This window comes from Eulemur rufifrons, chromosome 4 (genome assembly GCF_041146395.1).
Source record: "Eulemur rufifrons isolate Redbay chromosome 4, OSU_ERuf_1, whole genome shotgun sequence".
In the NCBI taxonomy this organism is placed as follows: Eukaryota; Metazoa; Chordata; class Mammalia; order Primates; family Lemuridae; genus Eulemur; species Eulemur rufifrons.
Genome location: NC_090986.1, coordinates 44,808,113 through 44,824,689, shown reverse-complemented (window position 1 = coordinate 44,824,689; position 16,577 = coordinate 44,808,113). Strand labels below are relative to the sequence as shown.

General features: G+C 34.6%; 1 protein-coding gene across 4 annotated transcripts in view; it reads right to left on the bottom strand.

Annotated features, from left to right (window-relative positions):
• The window catches only part of DACH1 (dachshund family transcription factor 1), a 405,982-nt gene that overhangs the window by 178,099 nt on the left and 211,306 nt on the right, over nucleotides 1–16,577 (bottom strand). For 3 of the 4 annotated variants that reach the window (XM_069467164.1, XM_069467165.1, XM_069467166.1), the window contains exon 3: nucleotides 9,477–9,638. The exons of the other annotated variant lie outside the window; for it this stretch is intronic. In XM_069467164.1, the coding sequence (XP_069323265.1) occupies nucleotides 9,477–9,638 (162 nt within the window). The remainder of the gene's footprint in view (nucleotides 1–9,476; nucleotides 9,639–16,577) is intronic. 4 annotated transcript variants of the gene reach the window in all.

Here is a 16,577-nt window from a genome sequence, read left to right as displayed (position 1 = left end):
CAATTTTATATGAACTCAATGAATAGAAAGAGTTAAATACGAGCCATAAAGACATGCACAGGGTGGATAAAACTGCAGAGTTCATATTTTCTTATAAATTGTTTTAACTTTAAAACACACATATATGTATAGATGTGTATATATAACGTATGTTACCTGAGACACATACACATACATATAGACACACACACACACACACACATAAAAAAATATATACATATCCTTTTTTCTTTGTCTCTATGCAGATTATTACTCCCAGCCTACAAATGACCCCAAGGAAGTAAGTACACTTCTTGGCTGAACAATTTATCAACAGCTTGAAGTGACAGGAATGGTGATTCAATCTTGCATCCCCACATATCAGATGTAGGCCACATTCTTCAGTCTCCAGAACCAGAAAGGGAAAAAGTCCCTGTCGCATTTGCCCTTTCATAGAGATGGAAATATTATTAGAAAGGACATAAACAGACTAATTAAATCACAGCAGTATGGCTGGGATGACAGCTGGTACAGCGTGTGACTGAGAAGATCCATATCTGTGAGCAGGAGGTACTTCACTTCCAATCCATTCGCTATTAGGTGCTTTCAAGCTTGCTGTGCAGACATTAAATAATAACATATCATTTCCAAGACTAAAACGATGTAAAGAAATAAAAAAGGCTTTCTAACCAAGAAATCTTTTGTGCAACACAGAAAAAAAAATCATTTACCACTCAGTTCTGCTTTTGAGATAAAGATGTAATAATGCCATTACCTTTCATCAGCAGGATCCTTGAAAATCAACACTCTTTGCTTATCATGCTGTGAAATACAAATAGAGCTAAAGGCATGGTCTGCGAGGCACTGCTGCAGCGATATTAACTAACAGATCTGCCCTTTGTGAAGGAAACCGTATCCGTTTCATTAGTGCAGACTCTAATTCAAAACTGTTGAAAATGAACTGCACATACTGTTTTAATAACAACATTCCTAATCATTATCAAACTGGTAATTCTCTCAGCACTGAATGTAAGGGTCTGTGTTTCCATTATGACCTGCTGTTAAAGAAAACCATATTTAAATCCTCCCATATTTAAATCCTCCATTCTTTCCTATCTTCTAAATTATCTGGGTTCATTTTGGGAGAATAGGACATCAAGAGCATGAAAAGCTACATATGCCACATTACTTCATCTTAAGCAACTTGACATTTTTGGACATTTATGTCAACTACTATATTATTTATTTATTATCATTTAGTTGTACTATTTTGTATTCAATTTGACATGTCATGATTCATACAAATGGCTTTGTACAATTTTGGAATATCTGGACAATTTAGAGAAGAATCACACTCACACAATGAGGTCTGGTGACAGGTGCCTTGGGCTCAGAGTTAGAAACTTGTATGTGTACACTCAGCAATGTTGGACCATGAACACCTTAGTAACATCTCAGAAAATACATTTTCTAATAGCAGGACACCATGAGATGTTTTAAAATATATATCATCAAGCATTATATTTTATAGAATACTAAGTTGAGGAATTATTTTAATCATTTATCAGTCATATGAAGTTAAAATATAAAACAAATAAAATAATGGAGGATCATATTAATGAATAAAATAAGAAATCTTTGATCTTAAAAGAATTGCATATGACCTGATGATATTTTATATTAAATATTTGCTCCCACTTTATTTTTGAAGTTTACATAAACATTGTAGCATGTTTACGTAGGTTGATAATGACCCCTTTAGGACTTTTCTTGATGAAAATGCACTCAATATCCTAGAATGTCATGGAGTCTACCATATAACATATTCATTTGGATACATGCTATATTTCCTTATGTTGTATGATTACACAAGGATATGGCATCAAATAAAATCATTTAATTTATATTTCTTAATATGATATGCTTGAATTATCAGATTTACTTCATTACCCAGTCATTAGAGTAAACAATATTGAAACCAAACAAAACATTGCATAATATTTTCTAATCATGTCCTCCAACTGTCCATACAGATAAAAAAAGAAAAGTCAGCAGGAAATGGAACAGCCACTGCATAAAAAAATGAAAATATCCTCTGCATTCTGCTTCTCTACATCATACATTAAATAGTTCATATAGGAAACTAATACATGTTGGTAATCATACTCTAATGACTTTATTAACATATGGGAATGAATTTAGGAATATATAATCAAATATTTTAAAGTGAAAGAATGTTATTTTTAATATAGATATATATTTTCCTCTAAATAGTCACCTGTTGTGATCAGTAGTGTTTCTATTTTTTCACATAAACAATGAAGATCAAAAATAAGTTATTAAAGAAAATGCAAAAAGGTGCCATCTAATGTCTATAAAATAATGAAAAAGAGCTTCATAAAATGCTACATTATTAACACACTTGTGCCACTTTAAAATAATCTAGTTTTAGGCTATACATTTTTTAATACTCATAATTTTTCCATAATAACAATGTTAACTTTTGCCCAGTTTCTTCCAAACTCTAATGAAAGGATATATAGTACTAAGGTAGAAAATGTGGTATCATTATTTTTCTTATATTAAAAATAAATATTGTCCACCTTTATCCATCATATACGATGATTATACAATATGTAAATATATGTATTACAATATACTTAATGATACCTTGTTTTGGGGCATTTAAGTTGTTTCTTGTTTGGTTTATATTTTAGAAACCAACGTAAAAAATACCTTCTTGCCCTTTACCTTCTACTGAGTTTTCAAAAATAAAACATTTTATAGCCAAGAGGGAAATCGGGCATCCAGCTCCTTTTTTATTAAATAGGAAAGCTGAGTAGTTTACAGACTTATCTAAGTAGCTAAGTTATTTATTAGCTACATTATTACTAGAAGGTAAATCTTCTGACTTCTATTTTGCTGTCTGCCCTCCCCCATCTGTTTGTGGATGGAAGAACTTATGTTGGTCATGCTATAAGGTATTCAAATTTTACATAACAATTTTTGATAATTTTGCATTAAATTAGCTGTTTATTCTTTATATTTTCACATTAGACTATCTTATTAAAAATACTTAATGAAGAAAAATGCCAGAGATGTTAAATATTTACAAACACATTAAAACTGGTGAAATAGCTTAGTACTTTTTGTCCTTTATTGTTGGGGTAAGTAATTTTGTGTGAAATGTCAGAATATGAAGACATCTTTTGCATAGCGAATGATGCTAACCATATGGCCTATTCACAACCAATTGAATTACAAACCATGGCAGTTCCTACACTTTTAAGAGATGCTTATGTGGTCTTCCATTAACGTTCCACTAATGTGACATTTGTGAAAAGGTTTATATTTGGACATAATTTCCTGACCATATGTAAAGCCACAGAGAACAAAAGCATCAATTAAAAGTGTTTATATACACATTGACAGCTATCAGTTCCAAAATATTTCTTATTTCATGTGTCAGAATCTTTTTGGACTTTTAGAGTAGTCTTGTGTGTTTCCGTGTTTACAAGACTCTGGCTGTTAATATAGTTAAATTTTACTCATCAGGCAGGAAGAAGGATCTTAAAAATCATTGTTAGGTAGAAAAACATTCAAGTTAAAAAAAAAAAAAAAACTTTCCACATTTAATCTGTTAAACAATAGTAAATTTCTTATGAATCACTGATACTGTAATTGAACTGGAGACATTTTTAGAGCAAGCTTGCTTTGGCTTTTTCACCCTCCGATTTGGAATCTGCTCACAGTACTGCCAGCTTAACCAAAAAGGATTAACTCTCATATCCAACTGAGAACACAGATAATTCTCAGTAATTGGTAAAAAATGAAGATGAATGGGGCTGAGAGATAAGGAGCAATTAGCTCATCAGCAGTTACAGCTGTGCACTCAATCCGGATCCATCTCTTGAGTCTCGGCCCCTTTTAAAGAACCTAAGCAGAATAAGCATAGGACACCCCCTCCCCCAAAAATTGCTATACCTGCCCATCATTTCTCTAGTCTTCCATTTTATTTCCTTACTATACAAAGACACCTGTCATAGCATGCTATGTAAATTACTACCTCTCTCAGGACCTATGTCTAAAGCCAATCTTCTTTTTAAACTTTTTTTTTTATAACAGAAACCAAATGACTACTGTAGACACTCTTAAATTCCCTGTCAATCGTTTCATTATAGCAGCATCATCTGTTTGAAAATATAAGCAATTCCCTCATCTAATTATAGGAAGGATTTGAGGTTCATTAACATTGCCAAGGCAGAGAATCCAATGTGCAACTGCAGGGCTCTGCTTGGTGGCCTGCGTTCTCGGTTTCCTTTCATTTGCTTCCTCAAGGTCTCCAAGACTTTTTCCTGAAATCATAAAATTAATTTTTTCCTTCCAAATAGACACGTGTGTTAAAAGAAAGGAAATGACTCCAGCGTAAACTATTCTATTTCTGCAGGAACGGTTAAAATAAAAAAAAAAAAAGATAAGGCGATGGTGAGCTGAAGAAGATAATGTTATCTCTTTATCTGTTTGGCTTTTTTTTTTTTTTTCTTCTTCTTCTTCTTCTTCATATATTTGTTTGTTTTGTTTGGGTGGTTGAGGAACAGAAGAAGTAAGGAGTGAGAAATACTATTGAAAAACAAACCCAGGTCCTTATTTTTAATTGAAACTTCGACACCCTTGTAACTATGGCAAGTTTGAGAAAATGAAAGAGTCACATGTTTCGAGCATGTGAAATGTGTTCAGATTTGTAGAACACTGCATTTGTTACACTTGCCTATGTTCCACAACATTCAGAAAGAGAAAATACTGAATTCTTAAGACTGCTTCACTTCCTTAAAGAAATAACAGCCATTAGGGGGTTATGACTATAGTTTAAACAATGAGATTTTCTTGGGACATCTGTTTTGAGATCACATTTTGAATAGATATGAACTCATTTCCTACTAAGCAAGCAATCTACTATTGTTGATAGCTGTTTACCAGTTCTATGAGTCAGATATTAGCCAGTGGCAAAGGTCCCTCTTAAATCCTCCGAGTATTTTTTAAACTGTATACATAGTGTTTTCCATAAATAAAATGTTAACAGAAGTAAAAATGCAGTCTTTCCTGCCTCTTGGCAAGTTTGAGTCCACAAAATTTTGCACTTGGGAAAAATATTCAATGTATTTATCTTTAAAGAGTTATTTCCTTTGTTGTCATTAGTGGAGGGAGTAAGATACTAGGTTTAGTAAGTATTTAAATAACATAGAAACTATTAAGAGATGCTCACTATGTAAATATTTATACAGCATTTAAAAACTAGAAGTAAAATTAAGTTTCCTTTATTTAGATTAAACTGATTATGATTAATTTAGTATCCTCACTAGCGTGCATAATGCCAAAAAAAAGATAAACACATAAAAACATAGCTATAGATACTATCAAATTGACCTTGGGTTCACCGGTTTTAAATTTTGCCTTTGCAATATCCTAGTCCCAATTTTCAAGCAGCATTTTTAAGCTGGTTATGTAGATCAGTCTTTAAAGCAAAAAAATAGCAATTTATCTAGCCTGTATGTTGTGGATAGTGTTGCCACTAAAAAGAATCCAGGACATTTTTCCTTCTTATCTGCAATGTAGCTCATATCAGCCAACCTGTCACAAGATAGTACTTGATATAAACAAGAGATTGCAAAGACATCTCAGTAATCAATATCAGGATGGCTACAGTATGGAAACCCCAACCAGTGCATATCATTTGTCTCAGCATCTATTTCTATGGTCAAATGAAGCATTAATTCAAATCATAAATCTATGGTGATTTAAATCTGGGAATGAGCACCTGCCTGCTTTAATGATTTATTTTGTACATTTCAGTAAGCAGGAGATTTGTCCATATGAACTGACAGGTCACCTTCAGATGCCAGGAGCAGACTGTTTATCACCATGCAGACTAGCATCTCATCTTAGCAAGTAAATATTAAACTAAAAGAATCCAATTGATTGTGGATGAGGGAGAATGGCGACATGGCCATATATTTTACTCAGTGTGCTGATGCCTCACTCAGCTCTATCCTGAGGTCCTCACTTCTTCCAAAGTGATCATTCTGTTGGAAAGATGTGAGCTCAAGGTTACCATGGAAAACTGGGAAATAAAATAATTATTCGTCAGACTCAAACATTTCTTTAAACACATTTTCTGGTTAATTTTTAAGATTCATATTACAAACTGGAAACGGTCATCTATAGAAAAATTATTCTATTGCCTCACCAAGCCAAATCAAACCAAACCAAGCAAAAACAAAATCTATTTTCTGGAGCTGTAGGATTTATTTATAGCTAAGGGGAAAAAAAATCACTGCTCTTACAAAGGAAAGCCTAAAATGTTTGACAGAACTTGTGAGCCATATGAGTACAGGGGGAAAAAAGAGCCCTGTATTGGCTTCAAAAATGTCACTGGATTTGGGCAAGACTGAGTAGCAACAATACATCACTTAAGGAGCACCTCTCTGAAGGGTTTCACTACTTCTAAGAGCCAATTGATAGATTCATGAGAGCAGTGTGTATTCTGAAATACAAGCCTTGGAGATTCTTGGGATTCCTTCTAGAATTCATATGCTTCAACACCATTTCCTAACCACTTCAGGGTAACTGATTATCCGGGAGGATCCGGCACATCCTGCCTGCTTACTTTGCCCTCTCACTCACAGACTGGATGCCCCCTGAGTGCTAGGCATGTATTGTGGCTATTTTGTATTCCTAGAATGAGCTAAAATCAAATGTAAAACAAAATCCAAATGAAGTGATGTAAGAGCTGCCCTAAAATTGCTTCACAGGCCTGCAGCTTAACCAATAAGACTTGGAAAAGGAAAAATGAAGAGGAAGCAGTTGATGGCAATATAGAGAGAAAAAATGTAATTTTCAGGAAGACGATTTCGGAGAACTAATAATCATACTAGCAAAAACAATACCAAAACTACTAATCTTACTGGTGACCAAACAATGTGATAAGCAGACATTGTAATAATGTAATAAACACTTGACAAATATTTTAATTCTCACCACGCAGATACTATTATTTATGCCATTTTCCAGATGTGGATCTTTAGGCTCAGAAAGTTTACATAACTTTTTAAAGGCACAGAGCAAGTAATTGTTGAACACTTACCAAGACGCCGGCGTTGTCCTCAGAACCAGAGAAGACTGGGGCCATATAAAACCACAATTAAGCAATTGCTTTGATCCGTGAACGCACAACCCCCACCTTCATCATTGCTCTCTGCCCTCCCCACCCTACCTCATTTCTTGCCAAACCCACTTTCCTTGATCTCTAGATAAATACCTGGATGCGGGGTGCTCAGGAAGGATATCATCATAAATCAAAAATTCTTAGAGGTCAGTAGCATGTGAGAATAGAATGAAAATGGCAATAATAACATTTTTTTTTTGGCCTCAGTCAGTTAAAGATATCTAATGGCACCAATGTTAACACAATTCCAAAGTATTAAGACCTTTTGGGAAAATTCAAGTAAATTTCTGCATTTGGTTCAAGTTGGCATTGGATGGTATCAAAACTAAAAAACAGTAAAAAATACCAACTAAACACCTTAATAAAAAAAAAGTCATTTCTTCCAACTAAGATACAAAAGAAAATTCAAATTGTTTCTTTTTTAAGCCATTATGATAGCCTATGTACCAAAATAATTAAAGTAAGCTACAATATGGTCAGTAGACCAATGTTATTACACACTATCAAATATTAAATATATGTCTATACTTAATTATGACCCATGTTCTCCTTATCTTATGCCTGTTAGTTTCTCCTAAGTCAACTTCTGCTCTACTGCTTGGGAAAATTCAAATAGAGGTACCATGTTTTAATGTTTTGAGTTAAATGTTATTAAATTGCCTATTTTAAGAATCCCTCCTCACAACACCAAGAACAGCCTGCATTAGTTTACGCTTCAAAAATTTGGAAACAATCCAGATTATGTTTTGGAACCACAGCTATGATTTACAGTGGCTAATTACTTGTTTTTAAAAGTGCCCAATATTGCCCTATTTTATATGCCAAAACAAAAGGGTTTTATTTTAAAGTAATGTATACTTAGTAGTTCTAAAACCAAAATTATAATTCTTTCATTTTGCTTCAATACTGTTTTAATTTTTAAAAGTCTAAACTTATATGTGTAAACGATAACATAAACAATCTTTTTCCCTCCCTGTCTTCCCCCAGGAGGATTTACAAATGCAAACACTGATATTTTCCTAAGTCCTTTTCAGTTTTAGAGCCATCTCTTTTTTGGTTTTCCTCCATGTATTTTCATCTTTCTAAGAATTTCCACCACCACATACTCTCCTTTCAAACCCATTGCTGTTGGTCCTTATTAGTTTCCCTTATTTACTTCTGCTGTAAAGTTCTATTTTTCCCCTTTTTACACTCAAAGTTGCCCTTCACCATCACTGAAACAGTGGTATTTTGTGTATCTTCTTCAAAATTACTTCCAACTCTAATATCCATGTCTAGTGTATGTTTCCAGGAAACTTGTGAATATGATTATTACTAAAATCCATAGTATTCCTTCGTATACCCTTAACTATGTCTTAATGGACGCAAGTAGAGAGCTGCTGATTAACTTAAGAAATAATCTGCTAAAATGCTGCATGTAAGAGAATTGAACAGCCATAAACATATGTTGGATATAGTATCTTGTGCACATCTTGCAATATCTAAATTTCTCTTGTTAAATTATATTTTGAACACGGTTTCTGCATTTTAAACAGAAATAATACAGGATAGCAGCAGAATAAAATGTTTTACCACACCAAAACCTAGATGTTAAAGATTTCACTATAAAAAAATTAACTCACATTTGAAGTTGTGTTTGACAAAACAAATTACCCAAATAGATATTCGGCAAAGATAAAACTGTTTCTTTCAGTTTGAACACAACAGTTAACTTTTCATCTCTCTTTCTTCAAAGAGCAGGAAGGAAAAAAAATCGAGAAAATTAAAGTTGTATTTTTTAAATGAGAGAAACATTGATAATGGTTACGCATAGAAATAATTAGTATCAACATAATCCTTATTCTTGGCAGCATATGAAAAGATTAAGCCTATATGTTTTGCTGCTCATGATAGTAAATTTCTGACTTGATAACAAATGCATTAAAAGAATAAAAAATGTATGGTTTCATTTGTACAAATTTTTCTGTCTTAACTATACTCAATATTTTAGAATTCTGATGATTAATACTTATTTATATTATGAAAGATGTTAATTGAATGCTTATAGTAGAAATTGCAGCCATAAAGTTGATCCTATAATAAAAAATAATGTTGATTATTCATTTAAAGTGCATGTTATTAGAAAAGCAAAATGGTATGTTCAAAATTTATACTGTTTCAAAGCAAAAATACCAACTTTTAGCATGGATAGCCGACAGTTTGGTTCTGGAAAAGTTAAGTCCTATAATTAAGTAGCAAAGTGATCACAAAAAGTTTCAGTGAAAATAAAACTCACCAACACTTGAATTCATGTCCCCATTTTCAGAATCTGCTCCATGTTGGTTATTACTGGCATGATAGTTGCTCATAGCTTCTAATTTGATTTTTTTCACCTTCATTGCTTCGGCAATAGCTGCATTGGTAGCAGCGGCAGCTGCTGCAGCTGCTGCTGTCAGACCTTAAAAGAATAAATTAAAAATGAGGTAATTTAAATTCCGATTTTTCATGTAATAGTTCGTGTCCTTTATATAACACACACAAACATATATTAGAGTATCTGATTCCTTTATGCAACATTCTGATAACATACATTCATTCCCAACTAGCCAACGAAACAACAGTGATATAAGGGAGAGACTGCGCTCTAAAATCCCAAATTAAATGTTAGCAGAAACATAATTCATACATAGAAGGATAGTGGTGGAAATGCAGCCACAATTAACTCTCAAAGAAACCAATCTGAATATGTCATTCCCTGCTCCAAATACCCTACAGCTGCTTAAATGGAGTGAGAAATCTGAATTGCTAGCTTAATCCACAAGGCCTTCCACTAAGTATAAACCTACCTCGTCACCCAGTGTCTTCATTGTTATGTCAAACACCAGCTACCTCGAACATGCCACCATTATCCATGCGTGCCCTGCCTCTTCAAGCCTGTGCTTCCCCATATTCCATTCCCTTGTTCTGGAATGTTCTTGCCCCACAACTCACTTCCCTGACTTTATGTCCTCCAGCAAAATGATACTTGTGTTTAGGAGTCTTACCCCAAGCATGGGCCCCCAGCTGCATTGACACCTTGTCTACTCTTCTCCCTGGACCATGTTTATATCTGTGCTTCTATTATAGCATGCGCTATGTTGCACTGGGAATGTCTGTTTGTACATCTGTTTTCGTCACTAGACTGTGAACTACTCAACAGCACAGACCACGTGTTGCTACTCAGCTTGGTATTGCCAGTGTTCAAGGTGTTCAGATATAAAATAAAATATAACAAAAGCTAATACTTTGCTTCTAGTTATTAAATTAAGTGCTGATTTAAGTAACATAAAACTAGTTTAATCATCTTAATAACCCTATGTGATTGATCTTACCATTATGCTTACTTTACAGATTAGGAAATCGTGGTCTAGGATTTAAAACAGCACATTCCAGTCCCAGAGTTGATACTTCTAACCACTATGCCATGAAGTTTGTACAGAACCACTCATCTCTGTTCATCCAGAGAGCATGAGGGAGACATAGACATGAGATTAGAAATAGAATTTGAGACAAGATCTTGGAAAATCAGATTGTTAAGGGCATGCTATTTTGATACATTTATAAAGAGGGATAGCAAGCAGAGGTGTCTGAGCAGGGGGATGGTTTGTCTTCCTTAACTGTGTGAACTTCTACCAAGACAATTCACTTCAGCCTGGCATCCCTCGTCTGCAAAATGACAGACACTGGAATATATGAATAATCTCTCCTAATTCTAAAACTTTAACAGTGTATGATAAGATATATACCTCCTCCCACACACAAATATTCTTTTTGCTATGGCTGCTTTAGGATTTCCGACTGCAGCACTCCAGCCGTTTGAATTTATCTGTGTGATTTATTTCCATTCCCAGCTGGTGGATTAGAGACTGAGCACCACTCTCCTCCTTTCCCTCCCTACTAATCATCACTTCTACTTATTACAGCAAGTAAGTTACAGCCCACAGAATTATAAGAAAGTCTTTTTTCGTGGAAATCTCTGCTATTTTTTTAGGACTTAGAAGAAGACTTCACCTTTCCTTCAGATCAGACCAATGAGGCCCTGACAACCTTCACCCCAACGCAACGAGGCCTTCACATCGGATCTGTGCATGAAAAACTGCTAACTGCCCCTTAAAAGGCACTGATATAAACTCAAAGAATCCATCTGGGTTTGATCTGAACATTCATTGCCTTTTAAGTCCCAACTTGAACTGATTCTCTCATCTTCCTATGATTGAATTTTCTCCCCAATTACTCATTTCCTTCAAAGATGTTTTAGAACATTTTCTTTCCTGTTCTCTTAAAAGTCTCTTTGTGTTTCCCAGCAAATCTTTTTCCTCAATTTTGCCTTGTCACCAATGTGAACATCCCATTTGTCCCTTCCCTTGGTTGCCTGATGCTGACCCATCTCCCATTTATGACACTTCAAGGGCTTTGGATTTGATTTACGTTGCAGGCAAATCTTGTTTGTAGTGTCCAAATAATAAAGATAATCCTACAACTGGAGATTTGATGGCTAGTATCATACAGATCCAAATCAAATAAAGTAGCATAAAACATAACTATGCATGACATGGCCTTGGACAAACCATCACATATTTTTCAGTATGGTTTCTTCATCTGTAAAACCATTGTAATCCCAAAGGAAAAAAATGTAAGGATTAAATAATGTAAACCATGTGAAGAAAGCCATGTCATGTTTAGTAAAAACTAGGCATACTATACATTCCAGCTCCTTAATAAGTAAAGTCATGGCCTAGCCGTGATTCCTGCAGGATATCTGTAGCCTGGCATAACCCCCTCAGCTAGGACAATCATATTTGTCCTAAGGGGACAGTGTTAGCAGTTCACTTTTAAAAATACTTTGTATAATTTTATTATTTATAAAATGATTTAATATTTGATCATATGTATAGTACTCTTTTATTTTTACATTTGACAGTTTTTCCCAGATTTATATTTCTGATACAATCCAAAAGATGTGTATGTGTCTTACATACACATACGTGTGCACATGTTGTTGCCTTTACTACAATACTTTTTAATATTCTATTTTTAGCCCAGTTTTATGAGGGCAGGAAGGAAGCTATGACATACACAACAGTTGCTGGTTTTAGTTCAACTAATTCACCTGGCTGTTTGATGAGTTCTCTATTTCAATCCTTTAATATCTTTGAAATTCAGCGAATTTTCTCCCTTTCCACTGCCCTCTCCAACCAGAGCAAGCTTCCATCTTTTCTTCCTTAGAGTGTTGCAATACACTCTTAATAGCTTGTACTTTCCCTACCTCCAATCTCTTATTATTCGTGGAGTAGTCAACATAATTTTATTAAAATGGAGATCTGATGATGACACACAATGCCTGTGCTTGGGATCAAGTCCAGTGCTTTGCATGGTGGTCAAGGCTCTTTGCGGTCAGTTTCTCGGCCACCTGTGTAGAATCATCAGTTCCTCCTGCTCCCCTTTGCTGTCTGTGCTCCCTTCTTTCATTTCCTTCAGTGGACTACCTCAGTCCTTCTTTCAAGTCAGTCTTTGCACACGCTGATCCCACTTTCTGGAGAAGCTCGCTAGTGCCCAATTCCAGACCTGCATATGCCTCCATCATGCAATGGCCTAAATATTCTGCTCTCAGAGAAGTAGGCTCAGGTGCCTGACTCTTCATTCTCCATCTTGAAATACAACATTTCAAGAATTATCTCAAGGCTCACTCTTTTAAAGAGCTGTACCTGACCTTCCCCAACCAACTCCTCAAGTAGAGTGAGAGATCCACTTGCTTGTGCTCATTTTGACCTTGCAGTATGTGAGTTTGCCAACCCTACTGTGCATTAAGAACAGCCATGGAGATTTTAAAGCACTCGAATTCTGAGCCCTACCATCTGAGTTCCTGACTGAGGAGGTCTGGGTTGGTGAGAGCCCCTGCATCTGTATGTGTTTGGTTAATTTTACTATTTCACAGCTCATTTTAATGTGCAATCTGAGTAGAAAAAAGCAGTCCTTTGAACTATTTATTGCTCTTTTTGGGGAGGGAGAGAGGGCTAACTAAGGAGAGTGGGATTAGGGCTAGCTCCTCTAACTAAGTTACAGCACTTAAAGGGCAGATATACTTTCTTACTGTATGTATCCCAAACATCTACCACAATGCCATGGCACAAACTGTCACTGGAAAAAAAAAAAAATGCTTATCAAACTAGCTTAGTTGGAAAGCCACAGGAGACATATAGTAATTATTTTGACAGTGTCAATTAAAAGTAATTTAAAACATTATTTTTTGTGTTACAATAAATGTGAATATACTAGAAGTAATAAAGCTTGTTAATTTAATCTAAAGTATGTGTCTCCAAAGGTACATCTTGCCTAGGGCTGGAGAAGATCACAAAAGGTTCACCCCTCCTCTGCATTTACGGCACTTCCTATTGGCCTTGCAGTGGCCCTTTCAAACCCCTGATGTAACTCTCAAAGCCCCTCCAACTTGCTGTCTCAAGTAAAAATGTATCTTGCAATCTACACACTAGCCCTAGGTACAGATCCAATTGTATATGTTGTTCCCTAACAAAGTTACCTTAAAAGAAAGAGAAAAGTGCAATAAATTCCCAAAATAAGTCGTCTTTGGTCTTCATAGAGAATTCAAACTAGGACATTTTCTATATAATCAAGAATTGTCCGATTGTGTAAACGCTGGCAACCAATGACATTTGGCACACCCTACTACCTTCTTTCACGACCCCTTTCTCACTTATCATAACTCTTCTCCCCTGGCCTCAGATCCATGGAGATTTTTGCTACCCCCACCCCCTGCTTCCATATTTCACCCTGAAATGCTTCATATTACAACTTACCATGGATTTTTAACTCTTCCAAACAACCCATTTTTCCCTCAGAACTAGGCCATTCAGTGTTTCTAAAAGTGAACATCTGCATCAATTCAGCTGCAGTGCATGGTAGAGTTGGAGGTTCTCTTCCCCAAGCCCACATTCACAGACTCTGTCTCTGGGATGAACAGAGGAATCTGTGTTTTTGCATTTCAGCCAGTTGGTTCTGACCCTCACTGCCTTTAGATTATTCAATGCCAGCAATTGACACTAAAGTGTCTCTGTATCTTACAATAAATGCTTATTAACCAAGTAGATCATCATTGCTGTGGTATTCAAAAATGACTACGCTTAAGAATCGATAAGGAAACTTGTTAAAATACAAACTCATGTAAAGACCAAAAAAAAAAAAAAAATCAGAGTTTTGAAAAATGCTACTCGAGTGTGATGAAACCTTTGTGAAAGCGAGGCTCCTTGTGCCTTTGAACTACCCCAGCACAAGCCCAGAGGCCAGCCAGGTAATGTAACACACTTATGTATGTTATTGATAGAGTAGCCACACACATTACTAACTCTAGCAACCACTTACATATATGAATCTATTTGGTAACTAGTAACTGTTAGATGAAGAGTTTGAGTAAGTGCTCCTTATTCTTTAATTTGTAGGCTTTATGACATATTTCTTTATTTCCCTGAAGGAAAAAATAGATGATAGATGATATACATGATGAAAAAACATATGAATCAATAAACGATCTCTTACACTAAGGACTGATTAACCCGCTTATTTTACCTCGCTAAACTTACTTTTATACTTTTAAAGAACATTTATAGTATCTCATGCACTGAGACAAATGCATGTACTGAACTGAGAAGTCAAATGTCATATAATTTATTTTTATTTTGAAAGATTCTACATCCAATTTTATGAACAGCAATGGGAAAACTTAAATGCATACTTAAAATTCATCTTCCGTATTTTTTTAGACAATTGGGAGTCTAGGCAGTGAATCCTGAGCACAAGGTAAATTAAGTGGTTTAGCTACAGGTGCTTTATAATTTCTGCATCAATTTCCAAAAAAGGGGCAAGTACTTTAAAATTTTTTTCTTACTTTAACAACTGAACACAACAGCATAAACTTAAAAAAATACATTCCACTGATAAAAATAATGGATTGGTATATGTTTTGTTTAAAAAAGATGTTTTCCTTTGGATGAAAGATAAAAGTCATATGCCATGCACTCCTAGGCCTCCAACTGGCCTTTAGAACAGGGACTGTACATCAAACTTAGGTTAAAATCCTATATGCCTTATATGATACAAATATATTTAGGTTTCTTTTGCTTTCCTATTTGATCTTGACAAACTATCACTTGCAATTTAAAAGAATGAGTAAATTTTTACACAGAACTTAGTAAAATGGCTTGTCATATTATTGTCTGAATTATGTGATGCAAACTCACTGCTGTGGGCTCCATTCTGCTTTGCTTCTTCAGAGTAAATTCTGTATTATATTATCTTTTTAAATTGGCTATTGGTAAAAAAGTTTTATCTTGGCTAATCAATTTCTTTTGCTTTCACTCTCTGATACTCCCCTAAAGTCTTTTAAAGTTTCTGTTGAATAAGTGACCAGCATGGAAGTTACTAATTATCTAAGCTCATTATCAAATAGGGATTAAGTATGTATAATACAGTAGCTGGAAAAAAAGCACTCCAAAGAGCCAAACAAATTTTGGACAACACATATCAAATTTACCTGGAATAGGAAAGCAAGTTGTATAATGTCCCATGTTTCAGAATTCTCATCTCTAAAAATAGGGACAATAATTCTAATGTCACATGTGTATTGTGAAGAATTAAGGTAAAATAACATGTGCAACAGCATGGGCACATGATAGCCAATATTATAAAGTACTCATGATATCTGTCATGTCTTTATAGTTTTACCTTTGTTCAGTTGTTTGCAAAGATGTGAGTGACAACAGGTATCTAACAGGATAGAGTGAGAATTTAGTCCTTTGATAAATGGATATCTAAAAGACATGTTTCTATCAAATCATTTGATTTAGCTGTCTACATTGATCAAATTTATCATAAAATAACTAAATTCTTCAATCTGTGCTGTATTGATACAAAACATTCACTATTTCAAATTCAATACCCTAAAACCAACCCATAGATTTATCTTTTGGAAGATAAGTAGGCATCGTTACGATTTAGAACATTATTTTACTTTGCAAAGATAGTTTTTTTTTCTTCGGCCTTCAACTTTTAAAAAACAGCCTTTAAATTCTTCAAATGCCATTATACAATCCCGATCACTCTCTTTAAAAAAGGAAAAGTATCTTCATTCTATTTATTTCAAATAAGTTAGTACCCTTAGTTATAAATAGAAGATTACAAATGTAGATTATAAATATCAATAAAAGAGACATATTGCTGTCAAATTCTTTCTCTGATCTGTTTGTTTGCTCATTAACTTGAAAGGTCCAATCTTTGATCTTTGGTTTCAAAGACATCAAGATGACTTCCAAATGTTTGATATGTTGTCTACTTTTACACTGCACTC